Source organism: Gekko japonicus, unplaced genomic scaffold (assembly GCF_001447785.1).
Source record: "Gekko japonicus isolate JY-2015 unplaced genomic scaffold, Gekko_japonicus_V1.1 scaffold342, whole genome shotgun sequence".
In the NCBI taxonomy this organism is placed as follows: domain Eukaryota; kingdom Metazoa; phylum Chordata; class Lepidosauria; order Squamata; family Gekkonidae; genus Gekko; species Gekko japonicus.
Window position 1 is genome coordinate 965,194 of NW_015169785.1, and position 16,196 is coordinate 981,389.

A 16,196-nucleotide genomic window follows, 5' to 3' on the forward strand; every position below is an offset into this window, starting at 1 on the left:
ATACAGCTCTTAAATCCAAGATGCATTTCTGTACCTAGACGGATGCCAGCTTTTCATGAGGGGAGCATGCAGGGCTTTCATTGCTTCTTAATATGCCTTCTGTTGTCCTTTTGACCTGATGTGGCTGACCTTTTCATATCTCCCTCAAACCACTGTGACACATTAACCCACAGACTGGGTAGAAAGTAGCTTATTGCCCTACTTTGCAGGAGCTAGAAAAAAGATCAGAAGGAGGTGAGACAGAAACTACACCAAAGCCTCAGAGGAAAACTGAAAGTTTCATTGAAAACTGGGCTGTCTCTAACCAGATAACAAAAATTAAAAATTAAGGTACATGTATACATGCGCTAAGATAGTATAGGATGCATTAGCTTACAGTTTTCTCTCAAGTACTGGGCATATTGGTAATTTTGCTTGTACAAAACTAAGGTGTTTATAACTTTGATATGTTAAGTAATGCATTTTATGTTGTTAAAGCGATAAAATTAGATTTGATAGAACAGTAAGTATAGCATAAATTTCAGTTTTTCCGAAAATCCTGCCCTCTTTCCCCCCAAAATATTTTTTCCCCATAGCTTCAAAATTTCTGGACATTTTACATGTCTATGCATAGGTGCAGAAGATTACAAGAAGTGTTGCCTCAGTCATGGCAGAAGGATTCAAATGCTGTTTTCCTAGCCCACTTGCTTTCAGTGCCAGTCTGCCTGTCGTCTTGGTTCATCTTCAGCAGTTTATTTTTCCAGCAGGTTTCTGATCCCTGGCGCTGTGCCTCAACCTCACCTCCATCCATCCTGCAGGCTCCTAAACTGACAAGCCACAGTCCAAGCCCAGCAGCTGCTTATATACCTTTTAGATTGTCTCAGCTGTCTTTTGACTGGGTTTTGTGAAGCTATGGTCCTGGGTCAGTTTTAACCCTTTTTGCCTGCTGAAGCATTCACCTCTTTGTGTGCTGCCTTTGGACTCTCCTTCACAGTTGACTGAAGTTCTTCTGTGAGCCATTGCAGTGTTTTCTCCATTATTCTGTTACTGCCAGCAGTGTGCTGTGCCTCCCCAACAGATGAAAAGTTCAGGGTAACATTACAGAATTTAGTTCCTGTGTTTGAGAGAGAATTGTAGGCTTTGCAATATTCGTTTTGTTTAAATATCTAAACCAAATGTATTGGAAGTAAATAGAAAACTCCTGCAGCAGGCATTAAATCCATAATCCTGCATCAGAGTCCAAAAAAAGAGCTTGTACTCCCCTAGGTGCTTCTCCTTCAGCTAACTCACAGCTCTCAGTCTCCCCCTGCCTCTTAGTTCAGACTGACTCCAAACTATTTCTTTGTCACTCCCAGACAATAATGGATGCTACATTTCAAAGTATAGTATTAGCAACCTTTAGTTGTTAAATCCTGGGTACCTGCTGGGCATTTCTTTAGGCAAAACAATAGTAGTAGGCCCTGATAACAGTAGCTTCAAATTCAAAAGGAAAAAAAATCAGGCAAATCATAGTTCAGAACTGCTTGTCTGCTTTTGCATTTTTAATTGGTCAGTGCTCTTGTCTTTTGGTGCAGTGGCTTCTAAAGGCTGAGCCATGGCCATATGTGATCTGCTTCATGGGTGCCCCCAGTTCTGGCCCCACAGAGTATGGATTCATGTTGCCACACCCCTCCCAGTGAGGGCTTGATGCCCACTAAATGCCCTGGGGCAGGGGGTACCTGCTCCTTACTTCTCCCTGCCTAAGCTCTCCCTGTGGGTAACCTACAGGGACAAGGCCACAAGAGTTGGGAGGAGAAGGGGCGATGCTTTTAAGTGGGTGGTGTGGGCATCTGGTCCCTCTAAAAAGACACCGAAGGATGCAGTTCGTGCTGAATGGGAAAGTGCATGGTGGATTGAGGTTTGGGGGTGGGGGTTGTATGATGACAGTGGAGGGAAGGCAAGAAGCAGGTAGATATGGACAACTGCTTGCAGGAAAGCCTTAGTAGCAAGTGCTAGCATACCTGAGTACAGAGGCATCACAGAGGCATCCTGTGCCTCTCTGGAATTTGGATTCCAGGATCCCATATAGCGGAGGGCTTTGCTAGCTCTGAGGGGAAGTGGAGTTGAGCAGAGCAGCTTTTCGGGTCATGTCAATCCTCTCCTTCCATCAGGATGCCACTATCTCTCCTGCTACCCTTTCAAAATGTGGGTATATCAGGTGCTGTAATCATCAAGAGCGGGTAAGGCAAGAAGAGAAGAGTGCAAGAAGAGTCAGAAGCAGCAGCTTTCACTTCATCCTGTACTCTGCCAGCAGAATAATTTGATGTTCTTCCCTCTGTACAGCTGCCCAGTACTTGCATTTTTACTAAGACAACTGTGACTGGTCCAAGGTCACCCAGCAGGCTTTATGTGGGGGAGGGGGGGGATCAAACCCAGTTTTCCAGATTAGAGTTTGCCACTCTTAACCACTACACCATCCTGGCTCTTTGACACGGTACTTAACAAAACAGATTATATTATAAACTGGCCTTCTGTAAAGATTGTTTTATATAAGAACCTAATAAATATCACTTTTGTTTAAGGAAGCCCCCTATAACTAGAAGTTATTGGTTCCAGCAGGCATTACAATTACTTTTGGCAGAGAGTATCTCTTTTACTGAGCAAGAAGAAAGCCAATGGGGTGTTTCACAGTTATTGCTGCAGATGATGATGATTTTGCTAGAAAGGAACAAATACTTAGTCGCTTTGGCTTCTTCTAACACCCTGCATGTTCTTAGTTCTTTTTGTATTTGACTGACAGCCTCCTTCTTGTCATTTAGGGAGCAAAGGAGGAACAAGGGGAAGAGAAACTGAAAGAACAACTGGCCCAGGTCCTGGCGCAGGTAACATAGTACAGTGCTAGGTAATTCCCATATTTCTGATTGGCTCAAGAGTGCAGTCCAAAATGTCCACATAATGAGGCCATGTATGGAAAGGGGAGATATTCTTACAAAGCTGCAGAAAAATATCAGGGTTTCATCCCTTTGAAGCTGACTGCTGTCTTTCCACCTGTCTTATTCTTCATTTGAAACAATTAAGATTTATTTAATAACATATTCCTTCAAACTGGTAGATTGCTGTGTGTCATCAGAAACAGTCACCTTTGCTGAACATTTGTCCACAATGCTAGGCTAGATGGACCAGTGGTGTGACTTGACAAAGGCAGCTTCACATGAATGATGGCTCCCATATCAGACTCATAAGTGACATATTGGGCCAGGAGCAGACACAAAACAAAAGGGGATAAGAATGAAGATAGAGCTGCTGAGGGTACCTGAATGGGAAAATTAGTAATAAGCATCAATGAAAGCATGCCTGCCAGCTGGTACCAATCTTTTACTGCATGTATGGTGTGTTCCAGTGCAGAATCTCCACTCACTTGGGCCTAACTGAAGAAAAGATGAGAGAATTTCAGAGGGTGTTGTGTTGGTCTGAATTAGAACAGCTAGAGACCAACAAGATTTTTGGGGTATTAAGATTCCAAGAGTCAGAGCTCTCTTCATCATATATGAGTCGGAATGGAGGTCTGGGTCCTTCCTTATATCACAGTCAGAAAGTAGGAGGGGTACTGCAAAGGAGAAACTCAGGATGCAGAGGTTCATTGCATGTCGTAATCAGATTGATCAAAGTAGAGGAGAAATTCTTAAGAGCAGAAAATTAGTGTCTGTAATGAGATTAAAATCCTATGTCCCTGTTCAGCCCTTGGGGCATCCATTGTTCTGAATTTGTGAACAAACTCATGTTCAGCAATTTCACACTGTAATCTCCCCTTGTCATATCAAGAGGACTGCCACTCTTAGGTCAGCAATGGAAAGACCTGGGAGATTATTCTCCCACTGTTCTTTTTTTTTAGTGTTGTGGTTTTTAATGTCAGATTTATTTTGCATAGCAACTGACCTGTTTGTCCACTGTAGAAAGTGGAAGCACATTGTGACATTTGATGGCATGCATGACATTGGAAGATGAACAAATGAATGAACCTGAGATGGTATGGCTGGTGTTGTTAGGTCCAGTAATTGTGTTGTCAGAGTGAATATGGGAACAGAGTTGGCATCTTGGTTTGTTGCAATCTCTGGTCCCAGAGTCTGTGTCTCTGTGTTAGGTAGAACATTGTTGTAGGTGAGAAGTTGTTTAAGATCAGGAGGCTGTCTGTGTACAAGAAAAAGTTTGCCTCACAATGCAAACTATCATTGTCCAGCATAGATTGTAGGTCATAGTGATGTGTTGAACTGGTTTGAGTTGAGAGCTGTGTGTGTAGTTCTGTTATTGTTTTGTTTGGGCCTGTCTTGTAGCAGGTTATCTCTTGGTATCACTCTGGCTTTGCTGATCTGTTTCCTTACTAAATCTGATGGGTGTTGTAATTCTAAAAACGTCTGCTATAGATCCTGCAGGTGAGAATCAGTCAGAAGGGTCAGAACAGACAAGGCTGTAGTGTAGAGACTGGCTGTAGACAATGGATCGCTTGGTGGGTTCAGGATGGTGATTGGAGGCATGTAGATAGGCTTGGTGATCAGTAGATTTCCGGTATAAGGTGGTTTTTATGCTTCCATTATGTATTTGTAAAGTGGTGTCTAGAAAGTGTATTTCTTGCATGGATTGGTTCATGCTCAAGTTGACAGTGGGCTGAAGTTGCTGAAGGCCCGGTGAAATTTCTCCATTGCTGCTTTCCCATGTGTCCAAATGATGAAAATATCATAAATAAATAAATCTCAGCTACAAGAGGGGTGTTAACGGATGAGAGTTGAGCAAGCAGTGCTCCAGGTTAGATGGTAGGAATGTACTCCATTGGAATGTGTAATGTTGATATTTATGTATGAAAAGTATTCTCTGCGCATAGAAAGCTAACATGCGAGGGAGAACTCTTTTTCCAAACATCTGTGTGGGGAATTTTTTCATGTGGAGGAATGTTCGATCACATGTTTAATCTACAATCTGAATATTTATTTTAATGGTGTCCTTAAGAATTAAAACTAAGCTGTTAAACATTCTACATCGATCTGAATGTTGACTAATAACAGATGTCTTTGGTGGGGGATTTGGTTTACACTCTAAATCTAGAAAATAGGAAGCTACTAGTGGCCCAAAGGGCCTGTTCATCACCACTCCCAGCTAGAGTTCCTTTGGAAGATAATATGGCAGGTCTTTCCTCTGTACTTGTCTGAGGGCCATAGTATCTTTACATTTTTTTGCTATAAAAACACTGACATCTGTGTACCTGGGGTACATTTATTTAGAGAGATTTATTAGTGAGTTGACAGACTGGGGGGGGGGGTTGGTGTTCAGTAGAATGCCCTAGTTCAGAATTGTTAATTCAAACTTTGTTTTGTTTTTTATTTCTCAGCATCGTGCTCTGATGGAAGAATTGAGCCGTAGCAAAAAAGACTTTGAAGAAATCATTAAAGCCAAGGATAGGGAGCTGAAGGAGACCAAGGTATTGAACAGAAGTAGGATGCAGTATAATGAGACAAGTTGGTGCAGGCTTTGCTACAAGATTGCCCACTTTTTTGAAGCATCTGTTTTGCATCTTAAGGAAGCTGCTTGCTTCTTTTCCAGAGCTAGAGGACAAGTCACCTCCTTGCTTTCCTTTTCATGGGTGGGACTGAGTTTAGGGTGTATGTAGCTTCCAAGGCGTCTTCATATTGTTGACACCTGCTTACTTCTCACTTTTTAGAAAGTTCATTTCTCATGTCCAATATATTCTCCCTCGTAACCAATGCATTCTCAATAATCATTGATCTTGTGTGATTTTGGTTACAGGAGGAGAAAGAGAAGGCAAGAGCACAAAAGGAGGAGGCTTTGAGCCAGATGAACGATGTGCTAGAGAATGAGTTGCAGTGTACAATCTGCTCTGAACACTTTATTGAGGTAAAATATAATTAAAACAGATGAGACTGGATGGGAAAAGTTTCAAGAAGCATTATAATAGCATAGATACTTTCTTCCTCACTGAATCCATTCTGAAGTTGCACTATCCAATTTAATTCATGAGTCTGTTATTTATTTAGAAAATGTATAGGCCTCTTCTCCAGATTTGTATGTCTACAGGATATGGATTCATCTCTGTAGCTCTCTGCAGGGCCTATTCCCTGGTCAGATTACACTGATATATATGGTGCTGTTTGGCTATCACAGTGTGGGTAGCACCTTTGTCTTTCTATAATTCTTTTAAAGAGTTTTGTTGTGAAACATTAAAATATATATTGAGGCTGTTGTCTGAGAATTATTTTTTTCTGAATTATTCAGAATGTTGTGGCAATGTAACTAGTTACTTCCATTCACTGGAAATACAGTTGCTGGTAAACCTTTTCAAGAGAAAAATACAGAGAGGCTTACTTGCTTCACTTTTAATGCCAGGTTTGGCACTACGTGAGTGAGCCTTGACAGGATATGAGCATTCCTCTCCTTGTGTGCTCTGATTTTAAGAGGGATGTGAAGGGCAAGTGCAAACCATAGCTTACCAGTTCAGGTGTAACAGTAAGCTCTGGTTTGCCATGAAACAAGAAGGGAGAGAAGAAAGGCATGAACTTATGGCTAATTCAGGTAACACCAAAGCATCATGTCATAATTTTGGATTACAGATTTCTTTTAGCATCAGTTGAATATGCTGAGTGTGCCCAGGCAAATAACCTTCAGGCAGTATGATAGAGGGGAAGCTGTAGAATTCTAGTCAGCTATAAATCAACAACTAACAACTGGGCATTCTTTACTAAGATTAGAGATAAAAACTCCAATTTATAGATGCAGCAAGAGCTGTTCTTAGGTTAAAAAACAAAACCTTTAGGCTTATCAACCCCCAAATAAATCAAACATTGCGGTGAAGAGAAAAAAAAGAAAATAAACCTCCCGGAGAATACAGGCGAGCGGCTGCCTCTGTCCACTGACAAACCGCAGTTGAATATGCAATTTCTTAGTAAAGGTGGGAAGCTGTGTATCTTAATCTGTTGCTTTTCAAATGTTACAAAGACATCTTGTTTATGATATGATAAATGTGTATGCTCTGTTTTATAGTGTTTATTTAAAAATGTACAATTTCCAGTAGCTTACACAAGAACTATCAGTGGATCCATCTTTGAGTAGTCATTATAGCATTAGTTCAAGAGGTAATTAGAGGGAATGTGTTAAACAATATCATATCGAGCTTTGCATAATATTCCATAACAGAGAAGTTGTTCTTTGTTTTCAATGAATTCTTTCCTCATGAAGTTTCATACTGACTAATAAATGGGAAGGGTCACCAAAGGCAGGCGCAGGATTAAGCTTGATCACCTGGCTTCGACAGCTGTGCACACCCTCTCTGCCACCAGTCTCACTCCCCCACTTCCTGAAGATAAATAAAATCAAAGGTGCTGCTAATGAGATAACTTCTTCCTCCCTACCCTCTACAGAACAATGAGATAACTTCTTCCTCCCTACCCTCTACAGAACAACCCTGGGCTTTATCTCTCTGAAAGATGTGAGCTGGCTGGGATTGTATTCTCTTTCTTTTTCTCTCTATAAATTATCAAATTAAAAAAAAAGAATACAGTCTTCAGAACAGAGCTTTGTTTTAAAGTCAAAAATAGAGTGGGAGTATGTGTGTCACAAAATATAATCAAATAATACTCAAACCAAAATGTCACATATGCAGAGAAGACGCACACCATAAGAAATTAGAAAAATCCATCGCATTGCATGAAAGATAGCCATACAAAATGTTAGCACTTGCCTATGTTAATCATTCTCTTCCCATTATGTTATTTTTTCCAAAAATGTACTTTCTTCTCACAAGCAAGGAAATAAAGCACTTTTACTTTTTTTCAGTGATAAATGGGAGAGTACTCAGACACTAGTCCACTTTTGTTTTTACAGGCTGTCACTCTAAACTGTGCACACAGCTTCTGCTCCTATTGTATCAGAGAGTGGATGAAGCGCAAGGTGGAGTGTCCAATCTGTAGAAGAACAATATCGTCCAAGACACGATCGCTGGTTCTAGACAACTGTATTGATAGGATGGTGGAAAACCTGGATGCTGAAACAAAGCATCGTCGCCTGTCACTCATGAAAGAACGAAAAGGTGAGAGGTGGGTCTTCGGCATTTGAATTTTGCTTAACACTTATTTACCTTAGTGACCAATTAGAAATGTATCAGTGGCAAAGTGGGCTTCTGTCCACATAGGAGAGGTTAGTTTTTTTTAAAAAAGCATATCCAGTACAGTTCTAAAAACTGCTTTGGGTTCAGCATTTCAAAAATGTTTCTACAAGATGTCTGATCAACACTTTTTCCACAGATCTTGCTAACTATTGGAATGTTGGTTAGCCAGCTAAATCAGCTGTTTCCTTTGTGTCACATTAAAATAAACTAATGTGATGCAAGCCACGAAGGTTGTGTTTTCTGCAAGAGTCGAAAATTCTGATTTACATGTATGCTTATGTTGAGGCATGATATAGATATCACTTCAGTGTTTACTTAACTCACATCTAAAAACTTAAGAATTGAATGGGACAATATAGGGTTTTTTTTTAAAGCTTTTCAAACATTGCAGGGTGGCATAAAGGAAAAAATAAAAACATAAACATCAGTAAAAATAATAATACCCAAATAATGCAGCAAGAAAAAGGCAAAGAACAGGAAACATGTTGAAGATGCTGTCCTGAATGAAAAAGTTTTCACATGTTTCCAAGTGGAGCAAGGTGGGATTTCACAGGGGAAAGTGTTCTAGAGCTCTCAAGCAATCATTGAGCAGGCTATGAGATGCATGGAGATCATCCTAATATCCCTGAGTAATGGAATTTGGAGCAGAGTCTCTTCTTAGATCACGGGGAGGTTCATATGTGAGTAAACACTCTTTGAAATGCCCAGTTCCCAAGCTGAAATAATCTGAGCATAAAAACATCCAGTTTGGTGTAGTGGTTAAGGGCGCAGACTCTAATCTGGGGAAACCGTGTTTGATTCCGCCCTCCTCCAAATGCAGCTGCTGGCATGACCTTGGGTCACTCACAGTTCTCTCAGAGCTGTTCTGGAAAGAGCAGTTCTCAAAAGAGCTCTCTCAGCCCCACCTATCTCACAGGGTGTCTGTTGTGGGGAGGGGAAGGAGATTGTAAGCCGCTCTGAGACTCAAGTTGAAGGGCAATGTATAAATCCAATCTCCTCTCTCTTCTGAAACCTCTTTTGGAGAAAGGGTAGACAACCACTACAAATCCTTGCCCCTAATTCTGTAAGGTATTCTTGAAGGATACCAAGATCAGTGATTCTGAAAACAGCTGGGATACCTAGGAGACTCAGTAGGGTCACATGATCCCTCAGTCCTTCTGATGCAACATTCATTAGGTGACCAAAGCAGCCTCCACCCCCAAACCAGATTCATCCAAACAGTTACAACCAACCCTACCAACACTGGGTATAGAACTGATGTAATATATCCAGGGGTCATTTCGTAGAAAAAGAGCTGCAGGAGCTCATTAGCATACCTAATAAGCTATTAGCATAATAGCTCATTAGCATATGCCTTGCCCCCTGGCATCACCAGAAGTGATGTCAGAAAGGGAATCAAAAGGGGGGGAAGAAATCTTCAAAAGCATCCCCTTCCCTTCCCCAGCACTTTAAACCCCTTCTCCATCCCCCCCCCACCGCCTTGGCAGGCCGGCTGGGAAAGGGGAGGCTTTCGAAGATGGCCCCCCTTTTGTTTCCCCAGCCGGCCTGCCAAGCGAAGAGAGAAGAGGTTTAAAGTTTAACCCCCTTCTCTCTCCATTCTATTCTAGGGGACCATAGAATAGAATGGAGACTCCAGAGAGAAGGAATTTAAACCCCTTATCTCTTCACTTCCCCTCCCCCCAGCCCACCTTGGCAGGCTAGCTGGGAAAGGGGAGGGTTTTGAAGATCTCCCCCCCCCCCTTTTGCTTCTCCAGCCAGCCTGCCAAGGCAGGCTGAGGTGGGGGGGAAGCAAAGAGAGAAGGGGTTTAAAATTTAAACCCCTTCTCTCTGGAGTTGCGCTGCAGAAGCGGCACTATCTCTCCATTCTATTCTATGGGGCCATAGAATAGAATGGCGAGATTGCACCGCCGCTGAATATATCTAAGCTGGATCAGGTGTCAGCAATTTTATCTGTAAAGAATCAAGGCAGTCTACTGAAGGTTCAGCATGTTTTTGTAGGGAAGTCCAAATTAAATTTCTGACCATATGAAAAAGCTTCACTGGATGATTATTTTCATGTGTGCTGTTGTCAGAGAAGAATATTGCATATTGCCTGGAGAAGGGACATGAAGAGCAGAAACCCCCCCAGGAACATCTTGTTGCCACATTGGCCCCAAACTTTGTTGTACACTGTCCACCAGTGAAGCATTAATGGGTGAGCATTTAGCTCCCTGACCAGTCATGAACAAAAAACCTACTGTACAAGCCCCTGACACGTGTGCATCCCTGAAAACTTTGGAAGGCTGCTTCTTTCTCCCTTGCTGGTAGTAAATCACAGCAGAAATTGGATGCTGTTGCTTTCTTATGTTATTGCTTTGTTTTCTGGAGCCCAACAGTTTGGGTAAGTCCTCCTTGTTTGGAATGGAAAGGGTGTGAGTTGGTTTACACTTTATTATTTATTTATTTATTGGATTTCGACCCCGTCTTTCCCGCCATAGCAGGCTCAGGGCTGCTTACACAAACACTACACAGCTAAAACAGAACTAAGTAAAATCATGACAATATAAATATAAAACATTACAAAGTGCTAGTGCTCAAAACAGTTCATATACAGCGGCAGGCATGAACAGCAGCCAGCAAGCAGGCAGTCAGTTCTGAATTGATCTGAATGTATCTGAATTTAAAAGGCCAGACTAGAACCATGGCATTATAAGTTGTGAATGGCGTGCACGTGACAGTTGGGATTCTTCACAGTGTGAAAGTGGCTTAGGCCTCAGTTCTCAGGAGTTTAAACAGTAAAGTGTGGAGTGTCTCCAGGTGGAATTGCCAAAGAAAATTCTCATTGGTAAGCTGCCAGCCTTAATAAAGTATTGGCATTGTTTTCAGCTAATCTCTGTTTTTGTGTGTGTGTGTGTGTTTTTAATTGCAGGGAAGCAAGTTGCTCTGGAGAGTCCCGCGTCAGAAAGTGAGAGCAGTAGCCTTACTTCTTTCTCAGACAGTGAGAGCAGTAGTGTTACCTCAACATTAGACAGCGAGACTAGTAGTCTTACCTCTGTTCGCTCCATCATGTCAGTCAGCAGCTATGAAAGCGATGACTACGAGGGGGACTCCGATAGCCAGCACGTTATCTGAAGAATGTGGGTTGCGCCCTTGCAGCTGGTTGTAGTCTGCTGGGAGAAAGGACTGGATGTTTGGAACAACGAAGAGACTGGAGTTTAAATTGTGGATTTAAAGGGTCTTTTGTTTTTTCTTAAATGGATGTATAACATCTCCAAAGCATATCATCAAACACTGTAGGACTCAAAACCCGCTTTTCATCCTAGGCCAGTGGCGACTGTAAACTTCTGTTTCTGTTGTTGATTTAACTAATTCAGGAAGATAACATGCTACTTAGCTTGAAGGTACCAATTCACCTCAGCCAAATAACTATTTTGAGTATATCTGTCATCTGTCGTGTAGGGGCTGTGGACCCTGAAGCATTTGATTTTGAAGGCAGCTTTTACTTTATAGTAGTGGGTGGGCAGTACAGACAGAGTACTGGGGTGAGGGACAAAGTTACTTCCCTTGCTCACTTCTGCAAACTTAGCCATAGCTGGACAATGCTGTAAGCCTGAGACCAGCAGCTTCCTTTTCCTTAGGCAAGAGGAATAGAGTGGGCAGGGCAACTTCTGTGTTTCTGGCGGGTTCCATGTCTGTGAGTAGTTGGGTTCCATTTAACTTTTTGGAAGGTTTAAGTGTGGTGAAAGGCCAGGTGTCCAGGACATATTTGGCTAGTGGGCCATCAGTTTCTGTCACCATCTTTAAATTGCAGGTAGTTATACCTGTTGTTATTCTGGAGTTGTAGTAACAATCTGTCCAAAGCTTTTTGTTCAAAACAGAACAACACAATTCAAAGCGCATGTGGTGGCTGCCAAAAAGGGCAGCCCAATACTGGCCCCCATCTATTTTAGCCCAGTCCTGATGTCATTATGATGTGTGTTTCTCTCCTTCCTCTATATTCTTGATTGCTGCTTGCAGGAGAAAAGCAATGCATTATAATGGTGTGGCCTGTGTTAAAGTAGAAATTATGGAACAGGGTGTGAAACTTGATGTCTGGCAGCCCATGTTCTTTGTAACTGTCATTCTTGTGTAGTATTACCCTGAGTTTCACATCTTTTTGCAACGTAAGCTTGCTTTGATAATAGTGAGCTTACTTCATTAATTCCCCGTATGGCCACATAAATATGTTGAGTCTACCTGGCCGCTATTGCTTTAAAAAAGTGGAAGTAGTTGCGAAGGTTAAATTAACCCTTCCCTAAGCACCAAAGAATCCTGTACCTAAATTCCAAGGAAAGCATCTTTAACTGGTTTCCCTTTAAGCCCTGTTTCCAAGATTGAACGGCAGAAGTCTAAAATGGTAACAAGTACTTTTGTATAGGTGGGTTGCTTTGGCTTTTGCAGAAATACTGTTCAGTAGATGGGATGGCCGAGTGAAAAGATGTATCTCCCAATAAATTAATGTGATAGTTACATATTTATCAGTGTTCAAAAATTGTTGCTGGAATAAGTTTGCACCCCAGGATCCATTTCAGGGGTTTCAGTTTCAAACTAGCAAGTATGTAACTAAGTAGGCAACCTTTCTATATTTGCTTGTTATATATAACTGGAGGTTGATCGTTATTTATTTAAGATATAAGTTGTGTAAAAGGAAGAAAATTCTTGTTTCTGTTTTGTACAGTCACACAAGCTAATATCCATTGCTAAGGAACAAATGGATAAATACTCCCCTTGCTGTCTGTGCAGACATGTCTGGCCACCCCTCTTCCCTTCTTTGCTCTCATACTAAGAAGTTCCAAACTCTGATATGAACAGGTTACTTCAGTATCACTTAACATTCTCTTGGGAGTATACTATTGTCAATAAATTATTGCAACACATTCATAAATTCCAGAATGTAGTTCAGGCCAACATGTCCTTGAAGCAGAACTGTCCATCTCACTGTGGACACTGGGTTGTTGGAAGTCACTGCTGCTTATATGCACCCTTCATGTGACACACAATATAATGGTCATGTGTTACAGAACGTAGGTTTTGTACAATTAACCGATGTTTCTGAGGAAAACTAACATGTGAAACAAGCTGTAATGACCAAAAGGGGATTGAACATCTGCTCTAGGAACCAGTGCAAACTATTCGGTGATCAGCTGGTATATTGTGTTCTTCCATGGTCTTAGGGCCAAACTCTAGAAATGATGTAGATTAGTAAACAGGATTTCCTGTGGTTCTTCTGTCTGATTACCTTAGGGCAGTAATGTGGAACTGCTAATTTAATTAGGGGAAACGGTGCTGAGGAAAAGGGCTGTTACCTCTGTAGCATCTAGTTTGGCCTGTAGAGTGATCAGTCCTGATCCTTAAATGTTTTCTTGGTGCATCCCTTAAGTTAAAATAACGGGCTTACCCCACTTGGCTTTTAGAATGTGTGTGGGGTGGTTATGATTCCAGCACCAACCACACAGGTACCCGTCTGGTATTTTCTGTAGAAAAAGTGAGAGCCAGTCCTTTCTACCTTGGCGAAACCTCTACAGAGCACAAATGTTTTTCTGTGTGTATTCATGTTGTACACTTTCTTTTGCGCCTGTTCTATTTTTTTCAAATATATGCACTACTTTTTTTTCTAATTCGTATCTCTTCTGATTTCTGCCTTTGAAGGAAAGAGAACCCATTTGTTATCTTTGGGTAACTCCCTTTCCTGAGCAGCTAACATTACTACCAGTATAAGGCAGGTCCAGCAAATTTGACATCCATTCCTTGCAGGAGAACTGAAGGTGATATTCAAAGTAGAAACACACATACAAAGTTCAGCAGCAGAATGCAACAGCCATTGTGGGCAGGCTTGGCAGAGATTATAAGAATGGAACTAAAAGACGTGAACAAAACTTGTAAGGACATTTTCAGTTGTCGGCTGTAGAAGAAAATAACAGTAAATTGGCGTGATCGGAGTTTTTAATAGTCCTTGATGACAGCAGTGGATTTGGGCAAATGTAGATGCATGACAAAAGTTGCTGGCTTTTTTGGCAAGTTGAAATTAACTTAATTTAATTACTTAAATTATTTTGGCAAGTTGAAATTAAGATTGTTATTTGGGATCTTCAGAGGTGTACACAAAAGTGATCTAATAAAATCCTCATGGTTTTACATGTTTTATAGATAATATCCTACTGCAGGGAAACGTCAGGTAAGAGCATAAGGAAAAACTGAAGTGAGTTCTAGACCATCATAAAAAAAGAATTGTATAAACAAAAATGCAAAATTCTCATGTCAGAAATAATACCTAATCATGGAAGGTTAAACTTGATTGTTCTTGGCAAAAATGTTTAGCCCTATGAGCTAGGCTGATGATTTCTAGGAATATACGCTGAGGTAGCAAAGTTTGTTCCAAATGTGACACTGACATCAAATAGACAGCTGTTTGCACAGAGTGCTGAGTTTTACTGGGGGCCAATCCATGAACACAGCAATTAAATGAGCTGTTAACAAACACCTGGACATATGACAAATGTGAAAGTACCAGGGACGTGAACTTGGTGCAGCTCAGCTGCTGCATATACTTTCAAAGCATTGACAACTAACTAAAAGAACTATGCTCAAGTAGGAAGAATAGAAGAAGAGAGAAGAAAATAAGAGATTGGAGTTATACCCTGCCCTTCACTCGGAGTCTCAGAGTGGCTTACAAACTCCTTTCCCCTCTCTGTAACAGACATCCTGTGAGGTAGGCTTGCCCCACATCATCCAGCAGCTGCAAGTGGAGGAGTGGGGAATCAAACCCAGTCCTCCCAGATTAGAGTCTGCACACTTAACCACTACACCAAACTGGCTCTCAGCTGGTAACAGTATTTAGGCAAATAAAATTCCACCAGCTGAACAATGATTGTTGAAAGAAACTAAGCATTTGAAATCCTTTGTATTATGCACTTCCAAGAATCCAAAGATGGCCTACTAATGCTACAAAGTATTAGCTATGTAAGGTACACAGTTTGAGCAAAGCACATGATTCCAGGGGTATATAGATTTTTTTTTTCTGAGGCTTCTTCAATCTTCATGATGTCTCATTTGCCAAACTAAGAATTTCAAACATTCTTGCAAATAACAGAATCTGGCAAATCTTATTTTAAAAAACACAAAAACTGTTTTGCAATGATGACCAAATGGAATGGTAGAAGATATCTGTGCTTCATTTTGGAATATACAGGAACTGTCTGCTTGCCTTAACTCAGGGAATGGCTATTTTTGGGCAGGAAATTGGCCACACTCACTACAGCCAAAACCTCTGCCTGAGTGGCTACAGGGGGAAGGCCTGGAGAGAGATGCGACTCGGGGGGGGGGGGGGGGGGAGGGAGAAGGATTGGGGAGGCATTTAAATGCCTCCCCATGCCTTCCCTGGATTGTTCGGGCGTCTCGTAGCCACGGGGTGCCAAGGCAAGCCAAGGGAAGGCAGTTTAAACTCCCTTCCCTTCTAGGGGGGGCTTGCCCGGGCTAGCCAAGGGAAGGCATGGGGATGTGGCCTAATATGCTAATGAGCTGTGCTGTCAGGGGGTGTGGTCTATTATGCTAATTAGTCCTTGCTAGGCTTTTTTTTTACAAAAAAAAGCCCTGGTTGGGAAAATGGTTTGGTGGTGGGAGTAGCCTAAAGAGGTCTTTGAGGAACTAAATCCCATTGTATCCAATAAGCTGCAATCCCAAAACACTTTTTTGGGAGAAAATTCCATTGAACATAGTGGAACTCATTACCCAGTAGAGGAAAAAGGTAAAAGTCGGATCTACATGGATCCTCATGAATTCATATGATTTTTACATTGAAATGAAATAAAATTACCATCATATTGTAGGCCATGTGTTAATCTATAGAGGGCACCACAAAAATCACGCATCCACAGATTTGTGGCACCACAACAGCGCAAACACATGATTCCAAAGCACAGATCCTCATGAATTCATATGATTTTTACGCTGAAACAAAATAAAACCACCATCATACTGCAGACTATAGGCAGCACTCCAAAAACCATGCCCCCACGAATTCGTGGCACCACAAAACTGCAAAAACATGGTT

The 16,196-nt window shown here is 41.5% G+C and overlaps 1 protein-coding gene across 1 annotated transcript in view; it reads left to right on the forward strand.

The window, feature by feature from the left end:
* Positions 1-13,972, forward strand: part of RNF8 (ring finger protein 8, E3 ubiquitin protein ligase) — a 32,822-nt gene extending 18,850 nt beyond the window's left edge. Inside the window, exons 5-9 of the mRNA XM_015416914.1 lie at positions 2,778-2,840; positions 5,339-5,428; positions 5,755-5,862; positions 7,846-8,050; positions 11,037-13,972. Coding sequence (XP_015272400.1) covers positions 2,778-2,840; positions 5,339-5,428; positions 5,755-5,862; positions 7,846-8,050; positions 11,037-11,239 — 669 coding nt within the window. The 3' untranslated portion in view covers positions 11,240-13,972. The remainder of the gene's footprint in view (positions 1-2,777; positions 2,841-5,338; positions 5,429-5,754; positions 5,863-7,845; positions 8,051-11,036) is intronic.
* The last annotated feature ends 2,224 nt before the right edge of the window (positions 13,973-16,196 follow it).